Source organism: Acomys minous, assembly GCF_964271855.1.
Source record: "Acomys minous genome assembly, chromosome: 18".
In the NCBI taxonomy this organism is placed as follows: domain Eukaryota; kingdom Metazoa; phylum Chordata; class Mammalia; order Rodentia; family Muridae; genus Acomys; species Acomys minous.
Genome location: NC_140501.1, coordinates 44,144,737 through 44,156,359, shown reverse-complemented (window position 1 = coordinate 44,156,359; position 11,623 = coordinate 44,144,737). Strand labels below are relative to the sequence as shown.

At 46.9% G+C, this 11,623-nt stretch overlaps 1 protein-coding gene across 1 annotated transcript in view; it reads right to left on the bottom strand.

The window, feature by feature from the left end:
* Nucleotides 1-1,646: 1,646 nt before the first annotated feature.
* SLC25A30 (solute carrier family 25 member 30) overlaps nt 1,647-11,623 on the bottom strand; it is a 28,868-nt gene continuing 18,891 nt past the window's right edge. The window contains exons 7-11 of the mRNA XM_084768296.1: nt 8,847-8,942; nt 8,126-8,250; nt 6,029-6,167; nt 2,982-3,062; nt 1,647-2,125 (exon numbers count right to left, since the gene is read on the bottom strand). Of these exons, the coding sequence (XP_084624422.1) occupies nt 2,084-2,125; nt 2,982-3,062; nt 6,029-6,167; nt 8,126-8,250; nt 8,847-8,942 (483 nt within the window). The 3' untranslated portion in view covers nt 1,647-2,083. The remainder of the gene's footprint in view (nt 2,126-2,981; nt 3,063-6,028; nt 6,168-8,125; nt 8,251-8,846; nt 8,943-11,623) is intronic.

Sequence of the window (11,623 nt, the reverse complement as noted above, 5' to 3'; positions counted from 1 at the left end):
AGGAAGGAAGAAAGAAAGAAAGAAAGAAAGAAAGAAAGAAAGAAAAATTCACTCCTTTCAACTCAAGAGAGAAAGCCTCTGGAGCCGGTCACTTCAAAGGAATGTTCAGATCAGAAGGAAAAAAAAATGTGTCTAACACATACTGCTATAAGCCAGGCCGGCAGCCAACTCGGGTCCTCTACTGCCATCTAGTGGCTTGCTAGGGAATTGTGAACTTTCTTCACCGCTAACTCATGAATGATTGGTTCTCTGTGAGGGATTTTGTCTTAGCTTTTACTTTTAGAAATAAAACTGCTTCACAGACCGTTTTTCAAAGGAAACAATAAAAAGGTCAAGTTGAAAAGGCATGGGAGAAAAAGTGGCCAACCCTCAAGAAAAACCTGCACCTTCTGCCTCAAGAAGCAAGGAGCCCCAGGGCCTAGACGGACAGCATTGTAGCTGGCGGGAGCCCCAGTTGGCACTAATGAGGCTTTCACAGGCCACACCTGAAGGGGCTGGGCTCCCTTTTAGACACGTCTTTGTTTTGAAAAGTGTAAGAGGTTTTATCACAGTCTCAAAAGCAACAAAAGTAGGTGGACGGCGTCATCTACCTCTTAGCAGAAAGAAGAGAGGCAGAGGCACGAATGCCATCACTTTGGGTTGGAGTGGAGTCAGATACCCAGAATGCACAACGGTTTGATCCCCAACATCAAAAAGAGGGGGGGAAATATTTTTTTTTCTTTTTTCTTATTTCAAGGAACTTAACTAGGAAACCTCAGATAAAAGGTTTTGTTTTTGTTTTGTTTTTAACAAACTCACCTTGAGCTAAAGCAAAGGCTAGAGCTCGGGAGGCTTCGCCTCAATTCAGCAGCAATGCAAACACTCCACTGCAGTGTTCTTTCTTTAACAAAGGGCTTTGGTCAGTCACCATGGCCAGAGGAGCCCTCTGGTAGCAAGCGTTTACTGACAGATGTAAACACACTCACCCTTTTTCACAGGGCGGCCTCTGCAGTTTTCCCTTCATGTGACACCTACTTCCCTAAGCATCATTACCCCATTCGATCGATATGGAAATAATAAACTTTGCTTTTTAAAAAAAAAATTATTAAAAAAAATCATAGGGCAAATGGCAAACGCTACCTCACAAAGGTCGAGTCTTCAAAGGCCTAACTTCACTTACTGTAAGTGAGATTCTGCCCACACAGGAACTATGCAGCAGTGCAATATTCTAAAGACCTACGTCCTGCACCGTCCAGGTCTAGGGTTCTAAAGTTCAAATGTAAAATCTTAGCTGAGAGGACACTAAAGCTCTCAAAGGTTGAGGAACAATACAACCCACAGGGGTGGGGTGGGGGCCCTCCATCACTCCAGGGGGTAGGGGGCCCTCCATCACTCCAGGGGGTAGGGGGCCCTCCATCACTCCAGGGGGTAGGGGGCCCTCCATCACTCCAGGGGGTAGGGGGCCCTCCATCACTCCAGGGGGTAGGGGGCCCTCCATCACTCCAGGGGGTAGGGGGCCCTCCATCACTCCAGGGGGTAGGGGGCCCTCCATCACTCCAGGGGATAGGGGGGCCCTCCATCACTCCAGGGGGTAGGGGGGCCCTCCATCACTCCAGGGGGTAGGGGGGCCCTCCATCACTTCAGGGGGTAGGGGGGCCCTCCATCACTTCAGGGGGTAGGGGGGCCCTCCATCACTCCAGGGGGTAGGGGGGCCCTCCATCACTCTAGGAGCTTTCTCAGAGCGGCTGATGTTCACAGCAGGAGGCCCAGAGGCAGCATGCTCTCCAGGAAGAAAACTGCACACGGTTCTGATCCTTGCAAGTTTTCTACAGCAAGAAAGGTGTATTCTGTACATTATCTTGGATGTCAAAGGGCACTTCGATGCTAACGGCCAGTGAGCAGGTGTTGTGCTCTGGGCTCTGAACACAGATGAAAAGCCACCCAGCGCCAATGCATGGCGACCTGAAGAGCCCGGTCTTCGCCCGACTCTCCCATCCCAGAGGCTGTGATGAGCTGTGCAGTGAGAAATAGCCAGAAGCACAGGAGGTTCTACCATCATGGAAGCTGGGCTTTTCAGAAGAACATCGCGTGTAGCATGGCCTGGTCACAGGTCCAGTTTCCTCAGCTGCTCATATGTCAAAAAGAACTGCGGTTATGGGTTAAGGCTGCCAGGAAAATGGCGTGTTACCGACCCTGGCACACAGAGCAGACAGACAACGTAGCTTCTCTAACTAGGAAAGACCTGCAGGCAGCCCGCTGAGGACATGATTGTACTTGAGTTCCACCTGAGAGTCACAAGCTGTCTCCTCAGATGTTGCCCAAGGTCGGCTCAGAACGGAGAGATCAGAGGTGAGACCCACAAGCCCTTGGTCTTGGGGTCTTCAGGAATGACATCCATTGTCATTAGAAAAGACCTCACTGGGCACATCCAACAGAGCCCCAGGGAGCGATCCTCCAGCATTTCCCCTGCTTGAATTCCTGTCCTCACTTCCTCCAACAATGGACTATGATCTGGAGATGTAAGCCAATAAACCCTTTTCTCCCAAGAAAAGGGAGGCCAAACCCCAGTGCCCCTGCCCCTACCCCCACTGTCTTTCCTTGCCTGCTGACCTGCCCCTCTTTACCTGGATGCTGATCAAACACTTCGAGAGGTAAGGCCTGCCCGTGATCAGTAAGCAACCTACAGTAAGCATGCTTACACAGCGATGGCAGCTCATCCTTCCCTAGGACACCAGGAGATATGTCAACCGCATCACTTGGGAGTCCGGATACCCGAAACTGCGAGAGCAGACACCAGTGAAAGTCAGCACCTTTCGACAGCATCACCACTGAATGAACGGAGACCTCACGTCTCCTAAAGTACAGATGGAGTGGCTATTATCTTTGAACCAGAGGAACTCAAAAGGACAAGAACTTACTTTTACAGTATAACTTATAAATAAAAACAAACGACATTCTTTAATTACAGCTGTTTTTAGATTGACCACAACAGAAAAGGATACGATGATATTCCAAGGACCAAGGCGTAACCAATTTGGCCAAAAACCTTTATATAGAGCAAAAAACCCTTCGTTCTTCCATGTCTATTAAAAAGAAGAGGGGAAAAAAAAGGCATTAACTCCTTTACTGGCTGGTTTTATGTGTCAACTTGACCCAAGCTAGAGACATCAGAGAGGAGACTGAGTTGAGGAAACGCCTCCATGAGATCCAGCCATAAGGCATTTTCTCAATTAGTGATCAGTGGACAAGGACCCAGCCCATGGTGGTAGAGCCATGCCTGGATCCCTGGGCTGCTGGTCCTGGGTTCTACAAGAAAGCAGGCTGAGCTGGGAGTAGTGGTGCCTTTAGTCCCAGCACTAAGGGAGGCAGAGGCAGGAGGATCACTTAGTTAGAGTCCTAGACAGCCAAGGCTACACAGAGAAACCCTTCTTGGAAGAGAAAGAAAGAGAGAGAGAGAGAGAGATTGACAGAGAGGTGGGGAGAGGGGAGGCGGGAGGGTGGAGGGGGAGGGAGGGAAAGCAAGCAGGCTGAACAAGCCACGAGGAACAACAGTAAGCAGCATCCTTCCATGGCCTCTGCATCAGCTCCTGCCTCCAGGTTCCAGGCCTGCTTAAGTTCCTGTCTTGACTTCCTCCAACAATGGACTATGATCTGGAAATGTAAGCCAAATAAACCCTTTCCTCCCCAACTTGCTTTATGGTCATTTTTTTTTTTCACAGCAATAGAAACCCTAACTAAAACAACTTCCCATTTTCCAATTTTGTCAAATGCATTAATAATGCGTCAAATTGATATACTTTTTAAAATCAAAATTAAATCCCAAAGTTGAGGCTGCTCCCCCTAAGACCTAGATGGTAGAAGCTAAAACTGAATCCCACAGGTTGACTCTGACTGAGCCTGGAGAAAGCTGAGATTGCCAAGGTGGCCTTTCCAACTGCCCTCAGCTGTGACAAAGAGTGCCCCCACCCCGCTGCTCAGACCAGCACCCCACCTGCCCATCACAGCCCACTGTTGTGCTGAAAGTTGGTAGTGCCGATAAACGTACAGCCAGCTCACAGCTCACGTGTGGTGCCCGTCAAGGAAGCATGTCACACATGGGGACTGCAGTTCCTACTGGCTGCTGGAGGCAGAGGATTCAGAAGATGAGGCAGTGCAGCCATTGGCCTGTGAGATTTCCTGAGGTCTATTCCAATCTAGACACAGAGGATGTAGAGAAACCACGTGCTGGAGTGGACCTGATGACCTCTGGATGATGGCATTTACAGACCACAATATCCTTCCAATGAAATCATCAGGGGCTCGCAGAAGGCTGAGCTTCTTGGCCATTAGTTCTACTCAAACCCTTAATAGTACGGAGAACTGCTGAATATTTTCAGCTTTAATCAGAGAATGGGTGGGTGGGGGGAAAAGAACTATATTTTATGTTTACTCAAAAATTAAATAAATAAATAAATAAAAACAAAGCTGGGTGGTGGTGGCACATGCCTTTAATCCCAACACTCGGGAGGCAGAGGCAGGTGGATCGCTGTGAGTTTGAGGCCAGCCTGGTCTACAAAGCGAGTCCAGGACAGCCAGGGCTATACAGAGAAAGCCTGTTTCGAAAAAGAAAGAAAGAAAGAAACAAACAAACAAAACATAAGCCTGTTTAGAAGGACTGATTCGGGATCTTTCCTGTTTCTTTGTTCCTTAAAGACTTCTGCGTGCCAACCAATGCCCACAGAAAGGATGAACCCCACACAGAGCAGGCAAGCAGGAACTCTGTGAGTAAGAAATTAGACTGAGATGTTACTCAATTCCAAGTCGGGGCCACTAGCTTCCACGCCATCTGGGCTCCTAAGCAAGCCAGGAATAAATAAGAAACTTTGGTAAAGATACCACTCAAAGCACTTCCCTTCCCCAGTGTCCTATCTACGCTTCATTAAAGTAATGCCAGAGGAGTTAGGGTGGAGGTCAGGTGGTGCAGTCCTTACCCAGCAAGGGCCAAGCTGGTTCAGTCCCCAGCACCACATAATATCCATGTGGTGGCACAGGCCTATACTCAGCGCTTGGGAGGACAGAGGGTCAGAAGCTCATGTGACGCTCAGCTACCTACCAAGTCTGGGGCCAGTTAAGGCTATGGAGGATCCTGCCTCAGAGAAGAAGAAAACGCTGGTGGGATGGCTCAGCAGGAAAAGCCACCTGCTGGGAAACATGCCAACCTGGGTCTGGTCATCAGAATCCATGTGATGGAAGGGGCATTGGCTCCTCCCAGTTGTCCTCTGACCTCTACACTCACGCCACGGTACTGTGTGTACGCATAACCACCGCCGTCACCACCCCACCCCAGCCCTGCCAAACATGAAATACACAAATGTAATTCTAAAAATGTAAAGGAGCCCTGAACACCAAGAAGCATTTGGCGTCATGCTGAGACCTAGGTTGGCCGCTGGCAACCTAGCGGGGGAAGCTGAACACTTCCCGCTCCAGTCAGTTCTGTACTCTGGGAACTGTGGTCGGACTGATGTGCTCCCGTGAGACATCTGGACGGGCGTGCTTCTTCCAGCTGGACTCAAGAGGAAAAAGGTCCACTTTGGAAAGGGTCAGTTTCACGACCACAGAAAATAATACTACGTTAGCATCCTTTCCCAGCAGGGGAGACACGTGCAGGAAATGAACTTTAATTTATAAAATTTCAGCTAGATCTTGGACTTTCAACCCCCATGTGCCAAAAATGGTATGCCGTGCCGGATGTGGTGGCAAATGCCTTTAATCTCAGAAAAGGTAGGTGCATCTCTGTGTGTCTGAGGTCAGCCTGGTCTACACAGAGAATTTCATGACGGCCAGGGCTGCATAAATGAGACCCTGTCTTAAACATTAAAAGAACATAAAAAATAAAAAGGTAAATAATTAAATGGCATATTTGTCCCCACTCATCTTAGCTTTAATACTTGTCATAACGTAGTCACGTCAATGTGTGTGTGTATGCATGTGTGCGTGTGTGTAGTTCACAATGCTGCACAAACACGTGCATGTGTGTAGTTCACAACGCTGCACAGACATGTATTCTCACCTGCAACAGGCAATCCCAGGTACCCTTGTAGCCAGAGCATCTGCCATCTCGAAGGTCTCTCTGATTCATCATGCGGGTTCTCACAACATCAACTGGGTTGGAGGCCAAGGCCCCCACCAGACCACAGGTAAAGCTTGAGCTACGGAGAAATTGGTATTAGAAGAGACGAGAAATTAACTATTACTTGGCTACAGCTACATAGGTGGGAGACATGATGGCTTCCTCCCCAAAATCACTTTAAAGTAAATATGGAGCTACAGGAACTGCACCAAGAACGAGTTCCATGGGGCTGGAGCTGGCCCCGCAGTTAAAGCATTTGCTCTTACAGAGGACCCCGGTTCGGATCCCAGCACCCACATGGTGGCCCACGGCCCTCTGTAACTCCAATTCCAGGAGATCTGATGCCCCCACCTCTCAGGCACCAGGCATGCACACAGTGAGCATATAAACACACACACACACACACACACACACGTAAATAATCATACATGTAAAATAGATCTAAGAATAGATAAAGCACAAAACAGCCTCACTGTGTGTCCCCCCGGGGTCTGAGGTTCTAGAGGAGTGGTTATCACCGCCCCCTAATGCTGTGACCCTGTAATACAGTTCAAGTTGTGGTGACCCCCAACCATAAATTTATTTTCATCGCTACTTCATAACTGTGACTTTGCTACTGTTATGAATCCTAATGTAAGTATCTCTCTTTTCCCATGGTCTCAGGCGACCCCTGGGAAAGGATGGCTCAACTCCCAAAGGGGCCATGACCCACTGGTTGAGAACCACTGCACTAGATAGACTTCAGTGTCGCGAGACTACCATAGACCACACTGAGGGCCACTGTTAAGCTGAGTTATATTTAGCCTAAAGCTGCCTGTGAACCTCGGTAACTGCAACCTAGTTTCATAACGTGCTGAGTTACATAAAGCATGAAATGGGGTGGTTACGATCTCACTCTCCTGCAAAGCCAAAAAGCCCTCCGCGGAATTCAAGGAGACCACCTGTAGGCCATTTCCGTTTGCCTGGCCGTAAATTCCGCAGCACGCACTGTGAACGCAGCATATCTGAGCCGCTTCTCGTCAGGGGCGCTACCCTGCTCCTGAACCTTTCCTTCTGCTCAAAGTGAACGCCACTAAAACCTAACATGGCTGCAACTTTTACTTTACCGGCATTAATCAGTTTCCCCACCTCGGCATCCCTCATATGGTGAAATCATCACTCTTTGCTGTGGGGGTCGGGGTTTTTTTGTTCACACTAAGGTCTATTTGGATTTGCGGCATACAAGCTCAGCCCAGGAATTGTAAATGGTGCTCCCCCTAGTGGTGAGATTCAGCACCCTCGCCACACTTGGCTAAAGTGTCCAGACCAAGTCACTCAGCCCACCAGTTTATACAAATGTATGTAGTTACTAAAAAACAAAGGGTGGGCCACAGAGATGGCTCAGCAGTTAAGACCCTGTATTGTTCTCGTCGAACTGGAATTAGATTCTCAGCACCCACATCAGATGCTCACAACAGCCTGTAACTCCAGTTCTGGGGGTCTGACACCTCTCTGAAGGCTGCAGGCACATACACAAAGAGTAACCAAAAATAGCTAAGCTGTAAGAGCCGATCTGGAAATACATTTTGGATATGCTGTCACTTTTAAAAAGTAATATAATAAAAATATTACCTTATTTGTTTATAAATACATGTGATGCTTGTTTGTAAACATATTATTTACATACATACAGATACAGAGCTACCTATGTAAAAGCATAAAGACTTTCACTTCGTCCTGTGTGACTTCTGTATTATAATTTTTCTTTTTTTTTCTTTTTTTAGTTTTTCGAGACAGGGTTTCTCTGTGTAGCCTTGGCTGTCGTGGACTAACTTTGTGGACCAGGATGGCCTCGAACTCACAGAGATCCGCCTGCCTCTGCCTCCCAAGTGCTGGGATTAAAGGCGTGCACCACCACTACCTGGCTTATAATTTTTCAAATAAGAAAATACAATGCTATTACAATACTTTTTCTAAAACTTCCACAAATATAGACAAAATTTTCACCCTAAGCTCATGCATACCTAAAATATTAATTTTTAAAATCCATAAACATACAGAAAATGCGTAGAGACAGTGTCTCCCATCAGGCCTGAGAGTATCAGGTGCTTCTTGGTGATGTCATAGACTGGCAGCTCCACACCGACAACAATGGCCGCCCTCTGAGCTGTGAGGGACACGCCCTGGGTAAAAACATAAATAGGAGAGTGACTTCCGCATCCCTCCAGAGGATGCCAAGGACGGAGGCCCTATCCCACCCACTAGGTGAAGTGTGAGTGACAGGAGAAAACACCTACCAAGCAAGAACTCAGAAGCTCTGACGTCATTCTGACTCTGGTCAGCCGGTGGCTAGGATAAACCTAAACCTTCACACTGAGGGATCATAGCAGGTGAGACTTAGGGTCTATTCTGTGAAGCAATGAGTCAGAAGTCTGGGGCCCTTAGGAAACAGGCCCATTCATTGGCACTTGCCTAAGCAGACCTCACTGAAGCCATGAAACTGTATAGGTCATCACCCAGAGGGACGGGGACCCAGGGACATTCTGAGAAGCAAACCGACAAAGAGCAAATATCAAATAAAAAGTGCTCAGCTCTCACTTTTTGTGCATTACCCAAGACACTTGAAAACCACAACATGTTCCCCGTGTTCTCATTTTATAGAAGAAAAATTAAGAAAGAAGGTATCCTCAAAGGTAGAAAATGGTTCTTACGCTTAGATTAACATGCAGTGAGGAGGAGAGGCGGGAAGGAGCCAGGGTCGGCTCTGCTCGGCACTCACCTTCCACAGTCCTCTCGTGCCTTCCTGCTGGTAAATGTTAATGAAGTTGCCTATCATTCCTCCTTGAACTGCGCTGTTCTGTGCTTGCATTCGGATCTGCAGATCACGGTAAAGAGCAACGTGAGGAGGAGACTGGCCCATTCTCCACCCCACCAAAGACTTGAGAAAATCACCCATCAAGTGTTTAATGACTTGGAGCCAGGCAGTGATAGCACACACTTTTAATCCCAGAACTCAGGAGACGGGCAGATCTCTGAGTTTGGGGCCAGCCTGGTCTACAGATCAAGGTCCAGGTCAGCCAAGGCTACGCAGAGAAATCCTGTCTTGAAAACAAAACAAAGGGACTGGAGCGATGGCTCCTCGGATAAGAGCACTCTCTGCTCTTCCAGGGGTCCTGAGTTCAATTCCCAGCAACCACATGGTAGTTCACTACCATCTATATTGGAATCTGATGCCCTCTTCTGGCAGGCAGGTGTCCATGCAGCTAAAACACTCACACATAAAATAAATAAATAAAATCTTTTTATTTTTATTTATTAAATATATATTTATTAAGTGTTCTGCCTGCATATACATGTGCATGTCAGAAAAGGACACCAGATCTCATTATAGATGGTGGTGAGCCACCGTGGTTGCTGAATTGAACTCAGGACTTTTGAAAGAGCAGTCTCTCCAGCCCATAAATAAATTCTTAAAAAAGAAAGCAAAGCCAGGCGGTGGTGGCACACGCCTTTAATCCCAGCACTTGGGAGGCAGAGGCAGGCGGATCGCTATGAGTTCGAGGCCAGCCTGGTCAACAAAGCAAGTCCAGGACAGTCAAGCAGTCAAGGCTACACAGAGAAACCCTGTCTCAAAAAAACAAACAAACAACCTCTCCCCCAAAAAAGAAAGAAAACAAAATAAACAAACAAAAACAAAACTCTTTTTCCTACTTAGTAACTCATAGAAAAATAGGCTACGTTGGTCCTGGAATGGGGGGACAAAAGGCGTGCGCCACATGCCCAGCTAAAGAAAGGGATGTGAATATTAAGGGCACTGTAATCAGTAAGAGCTACCCACTACACTCAGATGCAATACATACTGGCAAGCATGGTTCTTAAAGTGCTCCAAGCCACAATTAGTTCCAACTTGTCCCAGGTATGCAAATAAGCTCGGCACAGGATGCTGCTACTACCCTCTTATACTTGAACTTCCTCAGTTCTCAAAGCCTAGGAGAGCTGCATGACTGAGCCTCCGCAGTACAAGTGGGAGGTGGCTCTTTGCCTTAAGAATGAAGAGACGGGCTAGGGAGGTGGCTCCGTGGCTAAGAGCACTGACTGTCCTTCCAGAGTACCGAGGTTCCATTCCCAGCACCCATACGGTAGCTCAACTGTCTGTAACTCTAGTACCAGGGATGAGCACCAGGCATGCCACTGGAGTTCAGACACACGAGCAAGCAAAACATCCATACGCATTAAATAAGGCAGAGGGTAAAACAGAGTGAAGGACTGCTCATTAAAAATTGTAAAAAAAAAAAAATCAGTGTCTTACACTTATTGAAGGAACAAATATATTACCAACTGCAAAGGAACTGTTGCTATTAATGGCAATGCTAACTTGGGTAACTTAGGGAAATTTACCAAAATATAGAAATCACCTTCCCTACTTAAGAAATTGATAGGCATGTGGGTACATGGCCTACACCTTGCCTTCAGAGCACATATTAACTATTGTACACCCAACATGCTACACACTTTCGTTTTCACTGTTGTTGATGTTTGGTTTTTTGAGACAGGGTCTCTATGTGTAGCCTTGGCTGTCCTGGACTCCCTTTGTAGACCAGGCCGGCCTCGAACTCACATCAATCCGCCTGCCTCTGCCTCCCGAGTGCGGAGATTAAAGGTGTGTGCCACCACACCCAGCTGGGTGGTTTTTTTGTTTTGTTTTGTTTTGAACTACTCATTCCTTTGCCTTGATACAAAATGCATTAGTGTCTATCCATTGTGGCTTCAACAGTTCATCAGTGTGTTGCTGCTAGTTGGTATAAGTAACATTTTCACTTATATTTCCTGACATAAAGGCAGTAGGAAAGAAAACATGTTCAGAGATATTAATGAGAGGGCTAGAGAGATGGCTCAATAGTTAAAGGCACTTGTTTTTGCAGAGGACTTGGGTTCAGTTCCCAACCCTCACATGATGACTAACAAGTGTCTATAATTTCAGTTCCAGGGGATATGATGCCCTCTTCTGGCCATTGCAGGCACTGCACACACATGGTACAGACATGTATGCAGGCAAAACACCCATGCACATTAAAATAATAAATCCAAGAAGCCTAGATTTGTGTAGTTTCGTGTAGCCTCTGTATTTTTTAATGAACCAACAAAATAAAGGAGATTTTCTGAGAAACAAAATTAAACATATATAAGCAAAAGGTGTTTTTCCTCCTTAATCACGAAAATCTTTATCTCCACAATGAACACTACATGATACTAAGCTCATCTGTACCAGTGGGAAATCCACTTAGTGGCTATTTAAAAGTTAGAGGTTCAAGATGTGGATCTCATTATCTTAATGTTGACTCTAATTTATTAAAAAAAAAAAAGCAGGGCATGGTAGGTCACTCCTTTAATCCCAGCACACAGGAGGAAAGGGCAGGTGAATCATTGTATGTTCAAAGCCAGCCTGGTCTACAAAAAAACTTCCATGACAGCCAGGGCTGTTACACAGGAAAGACCCTGTCTTGAAAAACAAAAACAAAACAAACCTAACAGTGGGATGTGCCTCTATGAAACAGC